Source organism: Rhinolophus hipposideros, assembly GCF_964194185.1.
Source record: "Rhinolophus hipposideros genome assembly, chromosome: 21".
In the NCBI taxonomy this organism is placed as follows: domain Eukaryota; kingdom Metazoa; phylum Chordata; class Mammalia; order Chiroptera; family Rhinolophidae; genus Rhinolophus; species Rhinolophus hipposideros.
This window is the reverse complement of record NC_138067.1, coordinates 33,988,370-34,013,030: the sequence shown is the minus strand read 5'-3', so window position 1 is coordinate 34,013,030 and position 24,661 is coordinate 33,988,370. Positions and strand designations below refer to the sequence as shown.

General features: G+C 46.7%; 2 protein-coding genes across 8 annotated transcripts in view; one reads left to right on the top strand and one right to left on the bottom strand.

Moving 5' to 3' along the window:
* Positions 1–1,680: 1,680 nt before the first annotated feature.
* Positions 1,681–7,359, bottom strand: RGS9BP (regulator of G protein signaling 9 binding protein). Its single transcript, XM_081031750.1, has one exon. It carries the CDS (start codon positions 6,966–6,968, stop codon positions 6,261–6,263), a length of 708 nt encoding a protein of 235 aa, XP_080887876.1. The 5' UTR covers positions 6,969–7,359; the 3' UTR covers positions 1,681–6,260.
* A 649-nt stretch (positions 7,360–8,008) lies between these two features.
* ANKRD27 (ankyrin repeat domain 27) overlaps positions 8,009–24,661 on the top strand; it is a 54,384-nt gene continuing 37,731 nt past the window's right edge. For 6 of the 7 annotated variants that reach the window (XR_013992152.1, XR_013992153.1, XR_013992154.1 and 3 more), the window contains exons 1-3: positions 8,009–8,157; positions 17,312–17,443; positions 24,027–24,137. Coding sequence is in view for 4 of the 7 variants with exons in the window: in XM_081031737.1 (XP_080887863.1) it covers positions 17,342–17,443; positions 24,027–24,137 (213 nt within the window). In the remaining 3 variants the exon portion in view is untranslated. Of the gene's footprint in view, positions 8,158–8,428; positions 8,472–17,311; positions 17,444–24,026; positions 24,138–24,661 lie in introns of those variants that run through there. The other variant, XM_081031739.1, reaches the window with a different exon arrangement.

The window sequence follows — 24,661 nt, the reverse complement described above, 5'->3', positions numbered from 1 at the left end:
ACCAGTAACATCCGAAAATGCACCAAAAATCACCACATAAAAATGATTTCTCAAAACCTTTTTCTGAGAAGGATCTTTAAAAGGTTCACAACATTGTTTTTTCAAAAATGTATGGATTCCATTTATGTACCATTCTCGAAAAGCGACAGAAATCAGATCGGTGGTTGCCAGAGCCTGGGGCGGGAGGAAAAGACATGGGGAACTTTGGGGGGGGGGGTGTGATGACAACATTCTATATCTTGACTGGGGCGGTGGTTACATGATTGTATACATTTGTCAAAACTCAAAACCACACACCTAAAAACGGTGAGTTACTGTATTTAAATTATACCTCAATAAATTTGACTTTACAAATGTATAGATTCCCACTTCTGCATCCACCTGAATTTCCCTCTGTAACCTTGACCTTATTACATACCTTCTCTCATTTAACAAGTTTGTCTAGCTTTAATCTTCAAATTGATTTTTAGCAAATTTTACCTAAGTTACAGAAAGTAAAATGTTTTCATATATGTTGGTTCTTTTGCCAACCATCCCATTTTTCAGACTTCTGAAATATTATAATAAATAATAACAGTAGTGGCAGCCAACATTTATTGAGCCCTGTGCCTGGAAAAAAGCCTTATCTCAACATCCCTATGCAGTTTACCGTATAACTCCCATTGTAAAGATAAGGCAATTGAGGGCAAAGATATTAAGGAACGTCTTCAATGAGTTCGGATCAGAACTTAGGTGTACCTTATTCATAGGCAGTGTTCTTAACTTTTGTGCTATTCTGTCTTGATGCGGTATTTCAAAACATGCTTCTGGTTCCCTGGGTTAAGATTCCTGAAGTGTTTTGCTTTGTTTTGGGGAGGAAAGTCCTGAAGTTGTTTCTCATTACAATTGAGGCCTTAACTGTTAAAATGTATATTTTAATAACAACATTTTCTAGGTGATAAGAGCATTCAAATTTTTATTGTAAAAACAATATAACACTAAATAAAAATATTGAAAAAACACCATTCATAATCCCACCATCTTCACAAATACTTTCTTTTATGTATATTTCCTTATAGATCTTTATATGCCTAACACATACATGCAATCAGGGACACTCAACTTTGCCTTCTGGCAACAGCATATTAAAAAGACTTTTCAAAATCATTTTGCCAACAGGAGCTCTCATTTGGCCTATTTATGTCTGTCAGATAAGCCTTAAGGTTATACACTTCTACACTTACACACCAAAGAACAAGAATGCCCAAGATATTACAGTACTGCAATGAAAACAGCCAGAATCCTCTGCGGAATGAGATGAAAATAAGTAAATAAAAGGAGTACTTTTCCAGAAATCCATCTGGTGTTCATGGACACAGGGCTGCAGCATGTGGTCAGTTCCTGCCCTTTTGGTCGATTCCTAAGAGTCAAAGAAACAGTATTTGAATATGACTTTTATCTGTATTGACCACAGTTCGTGTGGAGACATACTATTCTTCCCGAATTCCATCCTGTGTTAAAAGATGAGTATAATCATATTGTAGAAAAGCACTTGGAAATTTATAATCTTGGAGTATTTCTGAACATCTTTTTATGTAATGAAATTTTATGTAATGAAATCTGTGAAGGGTAAATGGGTTGATCAGGACATTCATTTCAAAAGTGCATGAAGAAGAGTAAGAATTTTTTTTTTTTGAAATTTTATAAGTTTATTTGAGTCAAACTGACAACAGGTGGAGGGGAACAAGATCTCAAAAGCTCCCCAAAATATTTTTTTAAATCACAATCGTTGATAACTGAATCATTTGAGGGTGCCTTTTCCAACTAAGTTATAAATGTTGCATGTTGTCTTTAATTTTTTATTAATAAACATTTTAGTTAGAAGCGTCATTCAAACAGTAGACACGAAGCCTTTAATTCCACGTTGGACCTGATGCCACATATAAAATAACCCATGCTGTGCTCAGGTTCTCCGACATCAGGCAGCCCATGTAGTTACAGTTCTGAGGGCACCAGGTTACTTACAGAATAGGATTCTCCCAGTCTCCATGACAAATGACAGGTTTTCACATTTGTAATTTGCTAGAATCAGTTTAGGTGGTCTGACAAGAAACTAATAAATACTAGGCTTTCTTGAACTTAGACGAGTCTGAATTTAAATTCTAATCTAATTGAAATACTATAAGTAGCATTTACACAAATTTGCTTTTAAGTCCACCCACTAATTCTGATATGGACTAAAATCACAGTAAGCTCAGTTCATTCTGATTTTTAAAATTCATATGGAATTTTACCAACAGACTAATTTTAGACCATCACCACCAAACTGTAAGATTCCATTTCAATATGCACCCAAAATAATTCAAACAAAATAACCCTTTCTTGTTTAACTGCATTCTGTTAAATGTTTTAAGCTCTGGAAGGGACCTGTGAGCTAATCAGTCAGGACCCCCTCCTCCCATTTCACAAATGAGGGGAGTGAGGCACAGGGAGGTCAATGACATGTCTGAGGTGCTTAGAGAGAGAGGCCGAGCCCCTGCCCACTGCAGCTGCTCAGGCCTTGTCCCAGGAGGCACGTCCTAAGGGAATGCAGAGGCCAGGCCTGTAGCACTTGATTTCTCAGACTGACATACAGGCTCACGCTCTGGTGCTCACACCCTTAACAAGCATTCAATACAGAACAGAGAACTACATTCTGAAAAACAACCAAATAGCTAAACACGTATCAGTGTGCACACTGAAAAGTAAAACGCTGAGTTATCAGCATCTTCATGCAAACCAGAACTCTGTTCAATCAAAACTACTTTTTAGATATTGGACATCACACACCTCTTACGCAGCTTACTGTAAACCTTAGGTAAATCATGAAGCTTGTGCTCTAATTTTATTTACCAATAATATTTTAGTATAAGTTCTTAGAGCACATAAAAGGGAATTTGCCAGCAGGCATTTTTCTCCTACAAACATTATTACGTCTGTGTGTGTGTGTGTGTGTGTGTGTGTGTGTGTTTAACTAATAGCAGTAGTTCAAAGTTCCCATGATAAGTGCCTTGACATTCCAAGTTCTTGTCAATATCAGATAAAGGTGTGCTGTTTTTCCAAAAGAGAAGCCAATGATGATACAGGTATTTAACTTCACAAGAGATTTATAATAGTATTTTACTTTGGAAGCAAAGATCCATCCTTTAACTTGTACCTTTAATTTGGGAAAGCAAATATTCTCTGTCATAGACTTTAACATTGACCTCTTCATATATATTCCATAGTAAGCATTTTGAATTTTTGTTTTCTCACGTATCAGAGTAGGGCCTCATACCAAATGTTTTTTAAAAATTAGTAACTTTTATATCAAACATCTAAATTGAATCAGTCTTCTATCAGAAAGCAACCTTTTGAATTATATATAGAAATGAGAGCAGAGAGATAGAGAGCAGACTATTGCTCAAGCAGAAAGTGATTTTACTTACATCATATAGCAAAAGTTCTATTAGGCAATGTTATATTAATAGCTCCAAATAATGCCAAATATCCCTAATGTTTAAAATTTTCAAACTCAGATTTGTTTACGTTAACAGGCCCACAGAATAAATGTTTCTTGTAATTCAGCTTTTTTGTTTTTGCAACATTTTATCACTAATTTCAGTGAGCAGAGGACTCTTGGAATCAAGAACACCTCTGATTGCACATAGGATAACTACCCAAAGATCTGCCACGTGGATGGAGTGACGACAAAGAAATGAGATTGCCCCAATTGCTCTCTCTGAATTACACAACTTCTGATGCGTTGTTTCTTTAACAGGTTTTGCTTAACAATTTGTTTTTTCATGAACCAAAACACCTTAAGAACAGAAAGTCACAGTCATAGAAAGAGAAGAATCTATTTAAGGCTGGGTTTTTAGGGATATTTTCCAATACTGTGTCACTAAATGCCCTGGCCTCCTCTTGCCTGAGACGAGTCTTTGGGGAAGGTGACAGAGATTCCATGTTGTGTGTGAGAAGAGGAAGAGGAGAGTTAGACAACGTTGTCATCTTTGAAGTTACCCTGGGCAGTCAGATGCAAAAGAATTTGATGTTGTACCCTACTCAGATTCACCCAGACTGGATGGGGCAGGGGGTTCCTTTCAATTAGTTATTGCCATAAAATTTTTAATCAGCTTAAGACCTTGTGGGTATTTTAAAACCATTATCACAGACACATGCAAACAGATCTCATATTCTAACGTACTGGAACCTGTGTGCAGGAGGAGTGGGAGTGGGCTGGGCTGGGAGGGTGGCCCTTAGGACTGAGTGCCCAGACAGCATTCCTGCTATTTGCCTCTGGTCCTTGGCCCTTGTGAAAAACTGCCAATTCCCTCCTCTTGGTCTCCTTTCTCACTTTTGGAGTAAAAATGAAAAAAAATAATCCTTGCAGTTTTCTGCCAAACCAAAGCCTCTGTTTTATTCCAAATTATTACCTTTAGAGTTAAATGCATCTGTTTTCTCAACAGATATTCGCTCTGGACCATAAGTGGGAGGTGGCAGCACTGTTCAGGCAAATTCCTGCCTGAGACCTAGCAGGAATGTGTTTTCCACATTTCCTTATTTATTGACCAAAAGGGGCAGGGGCCACTTAATTTCTGTCATCTATATCTGTGGTTCCAATAGTTTTTGCTATGATCTGCTGCCTTCAAGAAGATCAGTTTTAAAAATAGATGCAGATGTATATTTAGTAACCAAAGTATGTAAGTAAAGACTGCTATATTTGACTCTTTGGCACGTATTAAATTTGTAGCCAAATGTCCTTTATATAAAAAAACCCAGCTTTGATAATAGTGTGGTTATGCGATTTTTAATTCACACAATTGTCAAGTTTAAAAAGCTTTTCTTTTCCTCCCTTTCTTCTGCTCTCCTCCCCCACTTCGGTTCAAGCTGTTGTTTCTCAGCCTAGTTGTGTAGGACACAGCTCCCTGGCACTCACGCTGGCCACCAGGGGCTCATGGCAGCACACAGCAGCTCACGTGAACCTCCAGCTGCTCACCCCAACCTCCAGCCGCTCCCCAGCAGCCCCAGCCCAGCTCTAGGGAGAGCCGTTGTTCACAATCTTAGCTGTAGAGGGCGCAGCTCACTGGCCCATGTGGGAATCTAACCAGCGACCTCAGTGTGAGGAGCAAGGCGCTCCAACCACCGGCAGCCACCAGGCCAGCCCTAAAAAGTTTCTTAAATTCCAAGTTAAAGCTGTTACATTTTAACCCATTCTCAGAGCTAATTGGCTCAAAATCTGTGTGCCAGTGATACCACTATACCCTCTCAGGGGGCAGTATCCGGGTCAGAGAGCTGTGCAGCTCCTCCCAAAGCCAGCTCTCCTACTGGCCAGCAAGCAAATTCCAAAGGATAGATAGGATTAAGGGCTCCAAAGAGGATTCCCCAGCCCTCCCCCAAAGCAGGATCAAAAATCTCTGGTCTAGTTCTGGAAAAAAAATAAGCTGCAGCCGAAAGCTTATACCCCTCCCAGGCTGGCTGCAGAGAGCCTCTTTTAAATAGGTAGTGTGTGCAGTGGCTCCAATCCTGAGGGCAGGTTCTACAGCGTTTCGTTGGTTTCCTAAGTAAGCAGAGTCCGATCCTGCTCTGGCGGGCAACCCCAAACCTCTTGGGCTGCTGTTGGTGACTAAAGGATAAACTCTGCCAAGCTCAATCCTGTGCCATCGCAAAAGCACTTTGCATGGACTTCTGTTTGCACTCTCCTAACCTTAGGCCCCAACGGATTAATAAAAAAACAAAACCTGCTTATATCTTGTTGCAATTTGCCTCCTGTCCAGAAGAAGGAAAACCATCCCCACCTCAGCAAAACAGCCCCCCCTCTGGACACTTCATTTCACCTCACCCTCGTTTTCAAACTGCCCCATGCAGAGAGTGGGAGTCTCCGTTAGGGATGGGGGCGCCAAGCTGGAACTCAGTGTAAACACGCCTCAGCAGCACACGCAGTAACCCATTAACACAGAGGAATCTGGGGTCACTGTGGACGGTTTTCTATTAATAGGGGATAAAGCTCCTGCATACATTAATGGTAATGCCCTAGCGGCCCGCACAAAATTAACTCCTCCCAGGCCAGCAAGAGGAAACCACGTTCTGCCCAGGCAGAGGTGTGCCTGAAACGAGCGTGTACACCTACACACACGGGATTTTAGAACCAATTCCCTTAGACATGCCAGATCCCATTGCCATCTGGGTTCTGGCGACAGCGGTCATTCTGGGAGGGGTGTCTTCGGGGAAGGAGAGGTGGGGGGGGTACCGTCGGGTGGCAGTTAGCTCAGCTTCGCCACGCACACCGCCAGAGCCACAGCCGCCAGCAGCACGGCGCTGAAAACGGTGGCGGCCAGGGCCTTGTTCAGGTCGCAGGGCCCTGTGCGCTCTTCTATAGACACAACGCCTGTCGAGGAGGCACCGGCGCTGGACAGGAGCTCGGCGCCCGCCACCTGCCGGGCCTGAACAGTCCAGAGGGGCACGTTGACCTTCGTCTCCATGTTGTGGATCATCTCGCCCACCTGAAGGATCTCCCGCTCCAGCTCTTGCAGGTCGTCCACGTCCAAGCCGCGCTGCGCCTCCTGCCGCAGGCTTCGGGCGCTGAGGGCACGCGCCGCTACGCCCGCCGCGCCGCCCGCCACGCCGGTGCGCACTAGCGGCCGCCGCGGCGCGTGCAGCGGGAAGGCCGTGCCCAGCGCCAGCGCGCGCCGCAGGTCGGCTTCCAGTAGGTCCAGGCAGCCGGAGCAGGCCACCCAGAGGCGCTCGAACTCAGCGCGCTCTTCGGCGCCCAGACCCCGGGCGCGCAGTGCGGTCGTCAGCCGGGCGCCGGTGGCCACCGCCAGCTCCTGCGCCTTCTGGCGCGTTTTATGCAGCTCCTCACGCAGGTTCTGCGAATCTGCCGAGCCGCCGACGGTCAGCACCAGGTGGTGGTAGCATGCAGTCGCCTTGTTGAGCGCATCCAGCAGTGCCTTGCACTCCTCCCTCGCCATCGCGGTGCACTCCCGCGCAGCCTGGGAGCCTGCGCCCCTCTGCGCCTCACGCCCTCAGCGCAGCAGGACGCTGCCAGCCCCGATGGCGGCCCCTGGCCAGGCGGCCGGTGCGCTCCTCATGGCCCAAGATTAGCTCGGCGCTGCGATGCTGTCGACCGAGCCCGCTCGGGACCCGCGACGTGCACCTTTGAGGACTGGGCGCGGAGAGGGAGCCCCGTTAGCTGCCTGGCGTCCCCTCGTCCATCCTCTCCAGATACGCTGCGAGTCACACGCCGAGCCTCTGCACCGCCCTGGCTTCCACGGTGGCCCCCTGCGAAGTTTGGGTTGCGGTCCCCATCCTCCTCTGGTCCTGTCGCCAGGGCTAGCCTGCCGCCGAGCAGCGCGCTCAGCCTTAGCCGCTGCCAAGGGCGGCCCAGTTGCGTTTCTTAGGATCCACCCACCCCCGCCCGTCCTCGCAGGGCTCTTCCATCCCCTGGACAAGGGATAGGCGGGGCCCCGCGCGGTAAGGTCACGTGTAGGTCCCCCGTCCTCCTCCTCCGTACCCATTGCAGTTCTGGAATATTAACGCTCGGTAGATCTAACCCTCCTCTATTTTACGGCTGGGGAAACTGAGGCCCGGGTAGAAAAGAGGGCCTAGGTCACGCGACATCCCTACAAGTGAGAGCCCTAGAACCTAGGGACTCTGACTCCCAGACCCTGCCTGCGACCGGACTGGTGTGCCTTGTAGGATTGGGCACCTCCATCCTCCAAAGCTAGCAGTAAAGGGCGACCCACAATCTCCCGGGTCTCCCCATCCGGGTCCAGGCGCTTTCCAGAGACCGAGCTTGGACCCCTTCCCTAGTGTCAGGTCTGCTCTCGGCCCCGCCCCCTCCTGTTTCGGGCACGCGCAGTCAGTGGCTCTGGGCTGGTCCAGCCTGAGTAGGAAGCGCTGTGCTCTGCCTTAGCCCCGCCCCCGGCTGGGCGGACTCAACGATTGCTCTGCGGGCACGTCACTCTGAATAAAGAGGATCACTCATTGGGTTGACGCGAGCCCTTGAGGCGCGGCTCCGCCCAACGGTGGAGTAAGAGGGTGGGCGGTGGAGTGGAGCCGCCGCGCCGGGGTATTGGGTACTGAGGTCCGAGCCCAGGGCCGGGGAGGTGTCGCTGCCGCTTCGGGAAGAGCAAAGAGTGAAACTATGTAGCCTTTTAAGTAAGTGTCCTCTCTTCTGTCTGCTCCCGCACCTCCCTTCTCGCTGGACAGCTGCGCCTCGGGCCCCAGAGGCCGGGCGGGGCCGGGAGAGGGAAGGGGGAGGGGCTCTTTCCTCTCCGTCGCCCGCGCCTTGCGGTGCCCCAAGCTGGGTTGGTGGTCCCCCAGCGGTCCCTCGCCAGGTGGACCGCCCCGCGGGCGCTCTCCTGGTCCGGTCCGCAGCCGGACTCGTTCTGCCCCTCCTTTCCGGGGTGGGGTGGGGTGGAGTGGCGAAGAACGCGCCCTCTGACCCCCGCGGCTCCAGGACTGGTGAGAGGGTCCGTGGTCCCCCGAGCTCGGAATTGGGGTGGGCGGGACAGTAGCTTCTGGGTTAAGTGGCCTCCGGGGTTATAAGGCGGCCTGGCTGGGAGGGTGGAGGGGAGGCTGTGGGTGCGGGTCCGGCGCCTCGGGCCGGGCCCGGGGTCATACAGAAGCGGGGAAGGGAGGAGGGAATCCCAGCCTGCCTGTCTCTCGCGGAGCGGGGTCTCCTCGTCCTGCTAGGTAACGATTACTCCAGAAAAACTCTTAAGCACCAAGAAATATCCTGGACTCGGGGTCTGTTAGTTCATTTTATTGCAAATGGGCTGCCCAGAGGCGTACGAGCTAGACGGTGCCCCTCTGGCCGCCCCTGGAGGTGCTGGGGACCTGGGCACTCGGGGCCCTTGGTGGGCCCCGGGAGCAAGTGTCGAGTCTTCATTGAGAATTTAGGACATTCAGGGAACGAAGGGAAGGTGACACTGGAGGGACTACTAGTTTACATGCCAGCTGGGATTTTCCAAGTTTACGGGTAACCTGGAGTGAGGCTCCTAATGCACCCTCCCACTAGCCCTAGATGATAGGCCACCTCTCTGATCCAGGTGTTGAGGCAGCCTGCAGGGTCCAGAGCGTTGAGCCTCAGGTCTCACTCTCACTCAGCAGTCTGTCCTTTAATCCGTTGATTAAGTGGCCATTTGTGGCTTGGGCTCAGGCTCTCTCTGGGCCTTGGCCATTCTCTGCGGTGGAGGGTCTCAACTACCCACCAGCCAAATGGGAGCCTTGACAGGAGAAGAGTAGTTTTCAGGACAAAGTAGTAGAAAGAGGGAGCTGTGGCGACAGCAGAGGGAGGTGAGGCTGCAGAGGTGGCAGGAGGCCAGCAGCAATGAGAGGCTCTTAATGCCAGTTGATGAAGTTGAGAGTTCATCTACCGAGTTTCCTCTAAAATAAGCCCGGGTCTTATATTAGTTTTTGCTCCAAAGGGCGTATTAGGCTTATGTTCAGGGGATGTCATCCTGAAAAATCATGCTAGGGCTTATTTTCCGGTTAGATCTTATTTTCAGGGAAAATAAGTGGAGGGGAAATTGTTGAAGAATTGTGCACAGACCTCAGTGTTGGAAAGATCACCTTGAGGTCTTTCAGGTGAACAGTTTTGAGTGACATCAGGAGGCAGAGCCTGTAGGCCTTCAAGGGAGGAGTGTAGGATGGGAGCAGAAACATACTTTTGACTAGCCCTAGGGGCAGGAGAGCAGTTGGGGCTCTGAAGTTGGGTAGACACTTTGGGTGAGCTCTCCTTACCTTGGCTTGTCACCTGAAATAATCCTGCCCGGCAACATTGCTGGGGGAGTGCGCAGTAGTGTCTGCACAGGGCCTGGGGTCAGGTCCTGACTGTGCCTCCTTGTGGCTCTTGGACTGTGTTGCCCTCATGAGGGCAGCTGCTGGGTCTTTTTTATTCACATGTCTGAGCCCTGTCAAGGCTCTTCTTCTGTTTGTGAATTGCCAGGATTATGCTGGTGTTCAGTAACCTCATCTTCTAGAGGGACAGAGGAATGTGACCTTGTGATAATAGGTAGACCGGACCTAGAAAGGATTCAGACCCGAAGAATCCAGACCTGATTTGTTCTGAGATCGCTTCCCTATCTGAGAGACACTGAGAAGTGGCCCTTGGAGAAGACACTGAGAAGTGCCTTTTTGCCCAAGATACTGGCAGACGGGGATGCTGGTGGCTCCACCGGCAACTCCAGGAGCAGGGTGTTGGAGTGGTATTCGGTGGGACAGTTGGGCTCCTCCAAACTCTCCTGCTCCCTTGGTAGTCACACCACTCTTCCAGCCCTAAGGCCTTCCCTCCCTCTGTGACCCTCCCACAGTCACTGTTATTTAGCCAGCTCTGAGCGTACTGTTTGTTTCTGACTCTGCCAGTGCCAGCATGGCTGCCTGGGGCCAGCCCCTCACCCTTCCCTGAATATGGGCAGTGGATTTCCAGCTCCTGTGAGAGACGATCTCTCCCTGAGAGCAGGAGCTTCCTCTAACACTCCACTGTCATTTTGTTAAGTGGGCGAAGTTACTGCATGCCCACAGTAAGGTAGGTGGCCGGGTGCAGGCTGGGTGCTTTGAAGAGGAGCACTGAGAAAAACATGGACAGGATCCATAGCCATTATAAGCCAAAAGGACACAAGTGACCGTAACACCAAATCATCGAATTGCTTCCATTTGGTATTAAACATAGATAAATAGAAAGTTTTCCCTTTGTGTCTTTTCCTTCTGAATCACCAATTAAGCCAGCTGGAGAATATTGGTCATCAGTTGGAAAACATGGCTGGTCAGGGTCTTTGGTCAGGGTCCTCGAAGGGTGGGGGCAGCCACAGCAGTGAGATTTCGGAAGGGAGTGCATCCCTGGGGCTGGGGGGAGACTTTCCTGTGCTGAATTCTGCTGAGCCAGGCTGCACGCTAGTTAGCTAGGTTGTCACCAGATGGTCCCTGAGCACCCAGAGTCATGCAGGCTAGCAGGACGGTTGAAGACCACAAAACCACAAGTGTGCACACTGCCTCCTGAAATGCCAAGTACTGGTTTGGCTGTCCTGTCACAGAGTAACCCTCAGATAACTCATACTCAGGTGTACTTGGTATCTCTGACTAAATCACTGGGTCGTCTGTAAATTATCTCATCATTTGAGCTTAGGCAGGGGTGGAATTTTTTTAAAGGAGTTTTATAAGAGGATTCACTCATCTTTTGAGTTTTACAAGGAAAAGTCAGTTTACTTTGTGTGCTATTTTAAAATATAAAACTAATTCTTGCAAGTAAACTTGTTGGGGTGTTAAATACTATTTTTAAGCATTTACCCCTATATAAGAATTCAACTCTGGCATTCAGCACCAGATTGTATGTGATGATTACATATTTTTAACCCTGGGGCAGAAAGGTTGAGAACAATGCTGGACAGAGAGTTCAGTCATTGGCAACCGGGAGGACTGATGTCCAAGGCTTAGGACTGAAAAATACTCAGCTCAGTCCCACTCACCAGCAATACTTGCTAAGAATTTTATGTGTTTATGCAGTTCATGCATTTGAACTGCATGTTTTGCTGTGGCATTCAGGGGCCTTCTCTTCCCTTGCTGCCCTTCTCTGACTGGCTCTGTGTGGATTCTTAGTATTTCCCTGGCCTCATCTTCTCAACTAGTCAAAAAAGATTACTCGGGTTTTCTGTGCCAACAGGAACCTTTTCCTGCCTCCTGAACATTTGGCCCCACTCTGGTCCTTGCCGGGATGCGTTCCCCTTCCTGCTGCTCCCATCTCTGTCTGGTCCTTATCTCTCCCAGCGCTGTTCTGGGTTTGTTTTACTCTTCTGGTGCACATTCCTTGCCTCCCAGCTAGGTCGTTAGTTTCTCCATCAAAGCCAGCCCTGGTCACCTTCCTATGGGGACGGAGGTGTTGGTGTTCTGCCAGCATCTTGTCTGAAGAGCCCAGCTTTATTCTGAGCATATCACATCCTGTTTCTCATGTGGTTTTTGTCCAAGGCATCCTTACTTTTGCACTCTGCCATGTAGAGCCAACTGTGTCAGATACCTGGAAGAATTTTGTTTTCTTGTGACTCTGTCCCAGCAAAATTCCGTTATCCAGTTGTTCTGGTAGGAACTCATAAAACAATGATCTGGGCTCTCGTAATAATTAAATTCAACAATTCCAGTACCTGAATTGTTGCCGTGCTGTCTCGGGGCTCCAGGAAGGGATTACGTGTGGGCATTTTCATGCTAGGCTCTTCTCCCGAAGCAGATTTGCAGGGCGCTCGGGCCTCCTTCAGCCGGTCCCCAGGGCCTGCGGCCAAGGCAGTTCTGGCCAGACCAGACCAAGGAGATTGGGGGTGGGGCTTGTGCCGCTGTCTGTCAGGGAGACTTTTCCTGTGGGGGAAAGGAAGTATGGAATCTGTACATCCGTAGCTCGTGAAATAACCCCTAGTCCAGGCATATTTATTTTACATGTTGAATATAGTGGTTAAAAGGATGGGTGTTAGAATAAATTCTGACTTCTGTGTAACTTCCAGTTGGCCAGGTCAGTTCCTTTATCTGCAACATGGGGCTAACGATACCTGTGGTTATCTTGCGCACTCGTTGCCTGCAGTTATCAGGAGCATTAAAATGGGATGAGGATATATAGAAGGTACCAGCGTGCCTGGACCAAGGATGCCCTCATATGGTGGCTGTTTTTGTCATTAACTGTAAAGGACAGAGTTTAACATACACTTATGCATACTGTTCTGGTGTCTTCCCAAGGAGGCATGTTGGAATATTGTTACATAGTGAGAAAATAATTCAATTTTTCACTCATATTTCGTGCATCTGATTGTGTCAAAAACAAGTTTACTTGATGCTCTTTAATAGTTGCTAATTTTCTCTTTTTTTAAATTTTTTTTTTTTTTATTGGGGAAGGGGAACAGGACTTTTATTGGGGAACAGTGTGTACTTCCAGGACTTTTTTCCAAGTCAAGTTGTTGTCCTTTCAGTCTTAGTTGTGGAGGGTGCCGTTCAGCTTCAAGTTGTTGTCCTTTCAGCCTTAGTTGTGGAGGGCGCAGCTCAGCTCCAGGTCCAGTTGCCGTTGCTAGTTGCAGGGGGCGCAGCCCACCATCCCTTGAGGGAGTTGAACCGGCAACCCTGTGGTTGAGCGGATGCACTCCAACCCAGCCATCCAGGTGCTCAGGGGCAGCTCAGCTCAAGGTGCCGTGTTCAATCTTAGTTGCAGGGGGCGCAGCCCACCATCCCTTGCGGGACTCGAGGAATCGAACTGGCAATCTTGTAGTTGAGAGCCCACTGGCCCATGTGGGAATCGAACCGGCAGCCTTCGGAGTTAGGAGCATGGAGCTCTAACCGGCCCTAATTTTTTCTTTTTAATGAAGAGGACTCAGGCGAAGTTCAGAATCTGACAGGCAATGGTATTGAGAAAGGTTTAAAATAATGTCAATTGTTTTTATAATTTTTAATTTTAAGATTATCTTCTTTTTATGGGAATCGATACTGTTTTTTTTCCCACTTAAGTAGTAATAAGTATTCTTTTAAAAATAAATTTTAAAAGGGAATAGGTTTTTAAAGGAAAATGTCAAACATTAACAATAGAGCAATTGTGTATACTGTGCAGGTTATTTATTGCACAGGTGCCATGCCCAGGGGAGGGGAGCTGTTGGCATACTGGGGCCAATATGTAGCCTATGACCAACTTACCAAACCTTGTGCCCTGGTACAGGATTGTACCCACTGGGAAAATGGTGTGCCTTTCTCTAATTCTCACGAAGGGACCGTGTGGGCTAGCAGTAAGCAGTGGTATATTGGTATGCAGTATGGCAAAAATTGTGAAGGTGGCATGTAAGTGGGAATCTCGCAAGACAGGTATTTGTATTCTCCATTGCACAGACTGAGATAGAGGCTCAGAGAGGTGCACTGACGTGGCTAAAACTCTGACTCCTTTTCTGTGCCCATGTTTCATATTACTCTCTGAGAGCCCAGTAAAACCATGCTAATATGTGGTAAGAGTAGCAGACCAGGGACAATGGAGGCCGCATTCACAATAGGAGCAAATCTATGCAGAATATGTAAATAATATTTCATAAAAGTTATATATGATCTTTATGGAGAAAATTTAATTGGAGGACATAAAAGATGTACATGGAAAGACATGCCATGTTCATGGATGATAAAGTTCATTATTATAAAGACGTTGACTCTTAATAAATTCAGTACAGTTTCAATAAAAATCCCAACAGGATTTTTCATGGAAATGATAAGCTGATTCTAATTCAAGTGATATTGTAAAGAATTAGGAATAACCAGACAATTTTGGAGAACAAAGTGGGAAGCATTTCTCTATGAGATATAAAGGTTTATTGTGAAGCTGTAGGCATATAAAATAATGTGGTCCTGCTCTGTCCAATATAATAGTGACGAGCCACATGTGCCTATTAAACCCTTGAAACGTGACTAGTATGAATTGAGAAGTACTATAAATGTAAAATATATCAAAATACATCAGATTTTTGAAGACTTAGGAGTAAAAAAGAATGTAAAATACGTCACTAATAATGTAAAAATATTGATCACATGTTGAAAAGGTAATACTTTGGACATACTAGGATAAATAAAATATTAAAATTAGTCTCCCCTTTTTCTTTTTTATGTGACTACTAGAAAATTTTAAATTACATGTGCAATTATGCATAATATATATTACGTTTCTCACATGTATCTGTTGGGTAGCACTGGTTTAGACCATTGAAAGAGATTAGAGCCCAGAAACAGGCCAAACATATATGGGAACTCGGAGTATTATAAAGGTAGCATATTCAAAAAACAATGATGGGACAATTGGCTTATTTTTGTGTCCCCCTCAATATTCATATGTTGAAGCCCTAATCCTTAATGTGATGGAATTTGGAGGTGGGGTGTTGTTGGGATCTAATTGGGGTCAGATTAGGTCATGAGGTTATGACCCTCACAATGGAATTGATTCCCTTATATAAAAAGGAAGAGACAGGAGAACTCTAGTGAGAAGGTCTACAGTCCAGGAAGTGTGCTCAAACCAAGAACCAGATCATTAGTACCTTGACCTTGGACCTCCTAGCCTCCAAAACTGTGAGAGATAAAGGTTTGTTGTTTAAGCCACCCAATCTGTGGTATTCTGTCATAGCCCAAACAGACTAAGACAGTTATGAAAAAAGTTAAATAGATGCCTGATTTATAACATATAAAAATAAAGATGAAGACCTAAAAATGAAAAACTTTAAGATTCTTAGAAATTATAGGGACTATTTTTGTGGCCTTGATTTTGGAAAGGTTGTGGTTTCAGGTATAACCTTTGCTGTATAACAAACCAGCCCAAAACTCAGTGGCTTAAAACTGCCACCATTTATTATATCCTACTATTCTGTGAACTGGCAGGTAGTTCTTCTGCTAGTCTCACCTGGACTCACTCACATGGTGGCATTCAGCTGGCAGGATGGCTGTGCTCACTGGACTACCTGGCCCTCTCTCTTCTTTGATGGTCTTTCACCCCATGGGCTTCTTCATAGCGTGGTGGTCTCAGGGTGCTAAGAGTATGAGAGTGGCATCTGCAAGGCCTCCTGAGGCTGACACTCAGAAATCACAGAGCATCAATTCTGCCTGTTGGTTGGTTAAAGCAAATCACAGGGCTGGCACAGATTCAGGGACAGGGGAAGGCCCCATCTTCTGGTTGGGCAAATGAAGTCACTTTGTAAAGGAGCATTCCAGATGATAGGATTTCCTAAGGGCCAAAAAACACTGACCATTAAGGCAAAGGTTGAAAACTGCAATTACATTAAAATCAAACACTCCAATTTCTGAAAACACCCATTAGAAAAAATGAAAAGCTAAGTCATAGACTGGGAGAAGATATTTGCAACCTCTTTTCGTATCCAGTTATATAAAGAACTATAAATCATGAGAGAAAGGCCAACAACCCTTTAGAAAATTGAGCGAAAGATATGATAAGGTAGTTTATAGAACATAAGGAAGTGACGTTCCACTTCATTAGTTCAGAGAAATGAGTATTAAAAACAGTGAAATACATGGGGCGGCCGGATGGCTCAGTTAGTTAGAGCGCGAGCTCTCAACAACAAGGTTGCTGGTTCAATTCCCACATGGGATGGTGGGCTGTGCCCCCCGCAACTAGATTGAAAATGGTAACAACTTGGAGCTGAGCTGCGCCCTCCACAACTAGATTGAGGGACGACTTGACTTGGAGCTGATGGGTCCTGGAGAAACACACTGTTTCCCAATATTCCCCAATAAAAAAAAAAATTAAAAAACAGTGAAATACTATTTTATGCTCACAGACTGGCAGAAATGAGATAATCTGATGATACTAAGAATGTTGTGAGGAAGAGGAGAGCTCCTGCATTTCTCATGAAGATAGAAAGTCCATGTTGTCAGCGTCTGGTGACGTCCAGGTGAATGTGCCCTGCAGTGCCTGCTAGAGACATTCCTAGACAGGTGCTCGAGAAACACAGAAGGGTAGAGAGAGTGTTCCTGCCAACACTGTTTGTAATATTGGAAATGTGAAAGCAACTTAAATAGAGAACATTAGCCAAATAAATTATGTCATGTTTACTTCAACATACTATACGGCAGAAATCAGCGAATGAGGAAGAGCTGTGTGGCTCAGAACTTGCAAACGTAATGTTGATTGAAAGGGGTGTTTTCCAGAATACTTACACTGTGATACGATTTATGTAAAGTTTGAACCACATCAAACAATATTCATCAATATAAAAGGAATGGCCTCTGAAAGGGAAGGAGAGAAGGAGATCAGAAAGGGGAACAGCGGGATTCCAGGCTACTCTGATATGTTTTATTTCTTAAAAGAAAATCTGGGGCAGATACGGCAAAGTGTTAAGGTTTGGTAATTCTGGGTAGTAGATTTGTGTTATTACTTTGTACTTTTCTGTCTGCTTAAAATATTTCATTAAAAATACATGCATATGGTTTTTTTTTTGAATTTTTATAAGAGTTTATTTGAGCCAAACTGATCACATATGCCAGGGAGCAAGATCTCCAATGCTCTTTACATACCTATCTTTAAAGTGGCATAATTTTGGTCATGTAGGATGTTCTAAAAAATGGCCATTTTTACATTTGCAATGATCTGGAGTTTGATTTTTGTGAACGTAATTTATACATTTAACCAGTAAAAAAAAAAAATCGTGGAATTGGTAGGTTATCTTTGATATTTCCTGATGGAGTGTGAAGACTGTAGAATAGAATACTACATGTCCGGGATAGTTTTTAGAAATTGCCAGATCGAGACTTTTGCGTGTTACATAAATTGGAAAGTGCTCATGTACTGCTTTTTCCTCCTTTGCCCCAGGAGACACACTTTGCTCCATCTGAAGTCCATATGGCTCTGTATGATGAAGATCTCCTGAAAAATCCTTTCTATCTGGCTCTACAAAAGTGGCGTCCTGACTTGTGCAACAAGGTGGCCCAAATCCATGGCATTGTAAGTGCATCGATCCTGAGGGTTGTCTTTTTCCGTTAGGCACAGACCAAGCAGTGCTGGCAAGGCCAAAAATATGGTGGATTTCAATTAAGTGTAGAGGGGAGTCCGCTACAAACCTGGTTAGTGTAACAAGCCCCAGACCATGCTCAGTATGTGAACAAGAAGAGAGGGACCGCCATGAGCTGCTTCCTCCAGGAAGCCTCCGGGGACTGCACCAGCCCAGAGTGTAATTCTTTCTCTGAACTCTCAGCCCATGTTGACACAGGTATTACAGCATTCACCTCGGTTTCTCTTACTTCCATGTGGACCCTGAGGGCAGAAATCATATATTCCTCATCTGTGAGGTGGGTGCTCACTCCCATAGAACAAGAGAACATGTGAACAGGTTTGTATGTCGCTTTCAAGGGCATTTCCTAAAGGGAAAGAACTGTGGTGAAAGAACTTTCGTAATGGAGACCACAACCTCGACAGCCTTCATGGCAGCCAGGTAACAGGAATGAGCGAAGTGTGTGAGAGAGACGACCTGTGGGTGGGGCCTCTGCTGCCAGGCGAGAAGGCAGGTCCCGCACCGCAGGTCTGTCCAGTTCTGAGGTTGGTGGAATTGTCAGCGTCTTACACAACACGTTGGACACAGTGTATGGGTGCCTCTGTGCTGTCTGTTTGTGTCTTCCTTCTGAGTGTTGTTCTCTTCTCATACTATGTTCCCACTTTTTTTGCCACGAGGTGACTACTCAGGTATGTCAGGTGACTGCTCATTTGGACCAAGGGAGAAGTCAGGTTCTCTGCTGCCTCTCTGGAAAACTGGTACTTTCACCCCACCCAGTCCATCCCTGTGCCAGCAGAAGCCCCATTTCTTAACGTCCCTTCCAGTTTCCATGATTGATTTTGTGATTCATCCATTTTTCCCAGAATTTTTTTCCTTTGAATTTTAGAAGTCATAAAGTTCGTTATTAAAAAAAAAATTGGTGAATAGAACTATTGCCAAAGAAAAGAAAAATTTCACAGAAGCTCATCAGAGATGTTGATTGTCATCTATTGTGGTCACACTAGTTATTAAATGCTACTCTAGGCATGGCACTATGTTTGATGCTGGGGATTCCGCAGAACGTGTGAATATCCCTCCCCATCTTTACTTCTCTGAGGATTAAATTCTAGTGGGAGAGATGGTCATACTCTGGGCAAATATGTACTAATTACAGTTGTGGTAAATGTCCCAGAGAGAAAGTGCAGAATGCAAAGCAGTCGTAGTAACTGGGAACGCCTGACCTAATTGGGGAAAGATTTTCTTCCTGTCTTTGTTCTATGATATTTTTTTAAATACCGTCTAGATGAGAGTGTATTAACGTATGTAACTTTCTCTTGCTATTTAAAAACGGCACACTGTGGAGTGCTGTTGTTTCTCAGGAAGCTCTGTGGGACCTGTCTGCCTTGCTCACCACTGTGTTGCCAGCACTCAGCACAGTTCTGTCACCCAGTAGGTGCTTTTCCAGCAGCAAGCTGTGGAATCGCACTCGAGCTCACATTAGCAAAAGGGGAATTTTGAGTAAGAAGCTTGGCATCTTGGTCACCTTCCTTTCAGGTACCCCAAGGAATGGGAGATTCTTTTTAAACTGCCACCCCGAGTTCCCAGTGGTACCCTAGGCCTCTTACTCCTTGAGAGCCAGAGCATTCACGAGGAGCTGCTTGGGGCCCGCACTGGGCAGCACGGAATTCCTCGGCCTTGTTCAGTGGAATCAAGAATCAGGGAGGCCAACTTCTCAGCTGAAGTCAGCAGTAGTGGGAAGGAGAGAGCTATTGGTATCCGGCTTAGCCTGTCTGATATTGTTAGCTAGCTCCTGCCCCCTGCTGGCTGTGTGATGGGAGCACTGGCTCATTCCTGCCTCATCCATAACCATGCTCCATTCACATCTGTTGGTTGAATGAAAAAGAATATTCCACTCACCTCCAGAAAAGCACTCATCCTTTCGGCCACTTCTCAGGGATCCATGTGGCCTCAGCAGGTGAAGCTGAATTTCTTTCTATGGGGCTTGGCCACTGAGCTAAATTTGGCCACTGTTGAATCCATCCTGGGGATCAGAGTCTTTTATTGAACTCTAAAAAATGTGTAATCACCACTTTTCTGTCTTTCTTTTTTTTTTTTTAATTAAATTGGGGAATATTGGGGAACAGTGTGCTTCTCCAGGGCCCATCAGCTCCAAGTCGTCGTCCTTCAATCTAGTTGTGGAGGCGCAGCTCAGCTCCACGTCCACGTGCCGTTTTGGATCTTAGTTGCAGGGGGCGCTGCCCACCATCCCATGCGGGAATTGAACCGGCAACCTTGTTGTTAGGATCCGGTTGCTCAGCAGTACCTCCTTGTCTTCAATCTACCGTGTTTCCCTGAAAATAAGACCCAACTGGAAAATAAGCCCTAGCATGATTTTTCAGAATGACAGCCCCTGAACATAAGCCCTAATGCGTCTTTTGGAGCAAACTAAAATTAAGACCTGGCCTTACTTTCAGGGAAATATGGTAGTTGTGGAGGGCGCAGCTCACTGGCTCACGAGGGAATCCAGCCGGCAACCTTGTTGTTCAGAGCTCACGCTCCAACCAACTGAGCCATCCCGCTGCCCCTGAAATCGCCACTTTTAAACATGTTTGTCCCCTAGGGTTAACTGCCCCTCACACCTCTCCCTACAAGCCAAGCTTGCGGGCCACCTCAGCCTCCCATGACCATGTGAGCAGCTGCAATGCACCTTGACTGCTTCCCCTACCTGCCCCAACCCCTCCTGGAGCCAGACTTCCTTCCCCAAGCTTTCCTTTGGTGGGGCTGCCTCTGTGTCCAGTCAGGTGCGTCTTGCCATCATCTGCTCTCTTACTGGACAGCAGAAGCTCTTTTCCCCATGTTCCCCAGAATCCAATTACAGAGGCCTGTGACACCCACACGCTGCTTCTAAATAGTCACCCCTTTTCTTACAACCATGCACTTAATTATGCAGTGTGGCTTCTTCAGAGCAGGCTGGGCAACCCTGCTATACCCCTGGGGCCCTTGTCCATGGGGCCTTGTGGGGAGAGTTCTCCAGACTCCTTGTCGGGAGTGGTTCAACTCCTCTCCCAGGTGGACTGGGGGTGGGTCCATTTGCCTATAGGAAAAGCAATAATTACAAAAATGTGGTCCTTTCATTCTGGGCCTTAATTATGGAGTAGGTAGGCTTTTGAGCACTGGCTTGGGGACCTAGCAGCCTGTCTTACAACTTTCAAGAACTGACTTTCAAGTGAAATACCTGGACAGCCCGGCTAAGGGCACTGATGGCCTTATTCCAGTTCTCAGGATCCAGCCAACAAACATTTATTGAGTATCTACTATGTGCCAGGCACTAGGCTGGGTTTCCAGGGTTACGCGGATGAGTGGGGAACACAGCATGCCTTCAGGAAATTCCAGAAACAGACTGTAGGACAGCAGAATCAATATCAGTACAGAAGTCGTTAAGGGTTCCCGGGGAGTGCGTAGCCCAGCTGGGGAGGAGTCAGGAGGGTTCCCTGGAGTAGGTGTCACTAATGCAGAGTCTTGCCTTTATTCTACTGTCTTGTCTTTAATTACTATTCTTTTAAAAATTCTTTATAAAAGGGCTAGACTAGAAAGTTTTATCGTTAACCTTTGAAATGAGCAGGTCTCCAATCTACAGCCCACTCCGTAACTGTAACATTAGTGTACTGCAGCCACATAGGCTGTTAAAAGTGACGCCCACTCCAGAAGTAGTCTGAAGCTCCGTCTTATGAGAGCTCCCAAGGCACTCCACCTCCCCTCTCTTGGGCAGTTTCATAGCTGCACTCCCCCCAGCCCCTCCTGTGGCTGGCTTCCTCCCCCTACTCTCCCAGCAGGGCTCAGAACTCTGACAGAGATGGACGGAGCCACAGAGAGCCAGCTGCTGCTTCTGCTTGCAATAAAATGCTCCGGGCAGCATTGTCAGCCTGAAAACCGGGGGTCTCAAAATCAGAGGGCCTTCTGTTCGCACAACAAACATTGATTGGGCACCTACTGTACGTCGAGTGGTAGGCTGGGTAATGGGGACACAATGCAGTAGGAGCCAGTCATGCTCTGTGCAAGTGAGGGAAGTGGAGAAGGCTTTCGTCAACCGGTCAATGGAATGCAGTCACAGTTGGCGTGGAGTTCACCCAAGCACCTCAGAAGTTCCTAGTCCCTCAGGGGCCCTTCCTCATGTGACTTCTTCATCCAGAGAGCTGGAGGCGGACCATCTCTTGGCCTCTCTGACTTTGGCATTAAGCATCTCTTAGGTCTGGTTCCTGATGTCCCCTTGCCTGTGGCAAACTCTCAGGTCTCCAGGATCTTCTTTGTCTCTCTGTTCACTGCTGCTATGAGGTCCCCCGGGAATCTTGAAGTTGCTTCTCAGTTCAGGCTCATACCTGAGGGCCTCCCTTTTCTTTCTTTAAGTTTCACTTTTATTAAAATTATATGTTTCATTTCAAGCATATAAAAGTAGAAAGAATAATACAATCGGGTGATGTATCCATCACCCCGCTTCAACAGTTGAGCCATTCATGGCCACGTTTCTACTCCTTCGTGCCCTCTACTCTCAGCCACGGGATTATTTTGAAGCAAACCCCAGAAAATTATAGAAGGTAGTCATACGATTTGATCTGTAAATATTTATAAGTGTATTTTCAAATATAAGGACTCTTAAAAAAATAAAATAACTACAGTGCCATTCCATTATCACAGCTAAAGCATTCCTCGGTAATTCTTCAGTATTATCAGTATCTAGTCACTGTTCAGATTTCCCAAATTATCTCATTTTTTTGTTGTTTGTTTGTTTTACAGTCGGTTTGTTCAAATCAGGATTCGAAGGAGATCCACACATTATCTTGAACTGATAGGTCTTTCAGGTCTCACTTTTTCTCCTAGCTTTATTGCGCTAAACGGAAGTACACTAAGCTATACATACTCAATGTGTAAACTGCGATCCGAGTATATAGACTTGTGAAACATCGCCAGTCTTAAATTTCCCTTTAATTATATCTTCCCCTTTCCTCCCTTTCTTTCCTTGCATTTCACTCGTCCAGCTCATTTATCCTGTAGCGTTTCCTGCAGTCTGGCTTTTGCCAGTTGCAGTCCCGTGGTGGCATTGACCACGGTGCTGGTCTCTGTGGTTCCTGAAATTGGTAGCTGAATCTGGATCTGGGCCTGCTTCGGTCTTGATTTTGGGGCCATGCCGCTTCATGGACAGGCTGGAGTTCTTCCATCAAGGGCTTCCTTTTCTACTGTGAGGAGCTGGCATGCCCTCCGTGGGGACAGAGGCTCTTTTTAACCTGCTTGGGGAAGCTCCTGGCAGCTGCTTCTGCAGGCTCCAGAGTTTCATGGTGTCTTTGCAGAGGAAACTCCGGCAGGTACTGGGCTGTTTTTCCATCCCTGGCTCCAGGAGTAGGATGGGGCAGTGGTCGGGAACGTGGCAGGAGTTTGAATCATGACTCTGCCACTCACTGGCTGTGTGGCATGTTTATGATTCATGTGATGGGATTGCGTGTGACTTTTTAGTTTCACTTTTCTGTGCTTTCCAAATTATCCTCTCCATCTAGAATCATTCCTGAGCCTGTTGAGGATTGAGAGGGACACCTGGGATTAACTGTGGGAAGGACCCCTCGGGGTGGGAACAAGCCCCCCAGTCTGCAGGTCTGAGATGGACAAGTACTTAACTCCTCTGATCCTCCGTTTCCTTGTCTGTGCAGTGGGGTTAGTGCAGGAGTTGTTTGCTTTGTGCCGGGCTGTTTAGGAGATGGCACTCTGTGGGACTCTGCAACCTTGGTCATCTTCCCTACAGGTACACGAGTCTGAGAGACTCCTCTGAACGTGAGTCCCTGAGCCACGCACAGATCCGCAGGGAGTTGCCAGGGCAGTAGGACACGTTGAGTTGAGCTCCATCCCTTTGCTGTGTTGAGCTGAGAAGCTGGTGTCCCAGTCAGCCAGGTGGCCATAGTCAGACCAAAATTCATCTTTCAGACTGAGCCCTACCCCAAGGAGAGAGTCTAGCACCCTGTGACATCTCTGGTGGAGGTGGCAGCCTGCAATAGAAAACTATTTCTGTAGCTCGTGTTACAAACTACCATCACAACTAGGCTTAAAGAAAAAAGCATAGAGAAAAAGATGGGAAGGAAACTGTCTTCATGTGCCATGTGTATATTTCAGGTGGTGGGATTGCATGTGGCTTTTTAGTTTTACTTTTCTGTACTTTCCAAACTATCCTCTCTTCATCTGGAATCCTTCCTGAGCCTATTGAGAATTAAGTGGGACACCTGGGATTAACTGTGGGAAGGACCCCTCGGGGGTGGGAACAAGCCCCCCAGTCTGCAGGTCTGAGATGGAAGAGGACTCGTGCCACCTCCTTCTGTGTGGGCCATCACAGTGACAACAAATTAAGCCGGCTGGCAGTGACTGCGGCCATTTTGGCAAGTGGCTCCAGGCGTTCTCTCTGTCAGCTGGCCGCCACTGCAATTCCGGCTGGAGTGTTTTTGGAGATACATCCTGTTCTGCTGAAGTTGTATTAATAAATTACACAGTTCCTTCGTATTCACCCTAATTCTTTTTTTCCAGGTCTTAGTACCCTGCAAAGGAAGCCTGACAAGCAATGTTCAGTCTACTTGTCAGTTTGAGTCCTATATTTTGATACCAGTGGAAGAACACTTTCAGACCTTAAATGGAAAGGTATTCATTTCTTTGTGGGTCAACCAGGGTTGCTCACTCAGTGTTTGGGCAAGATGGAGGGGAGAGAATCCTGCTTCTTACCCTTTCACATGTATGTTAAATACTGGCCTTGACACATACAGCAGTCCTGTGGGGTGGGGTTGGAAGGCCCTCTGCCTTTGAGGAAAGAGGAGCTGGTGGTGGTGAGCAGGGCCCTGGCTGTGGCCTGGGAGTATGAGGAGGGGCCGGGCGTTTCTCCCTCAGCCCATGGGGTTCCTGCCGGTGAGCTGGGGACTGGAACACTCTTTGACGAGGTCCTGTCAGAGTAAGCTAGTTTATCCCAGTGACCTCGAAAGCTCGTTGGTTTCTTAGCCACAAATTGGACAACAGGAACAAATTTTTAGTTTGTTAAAAACTTTTTGGTTTGAAATCATCTCAACCCTACAGAAAGTTTCAGTAAAGTGTAAAGAACTCTCATACACCTTTCCCCTAGATTAGTCAACTATTAACATTTTGGCCACATTTATTTTTTTCTAGATAGATTG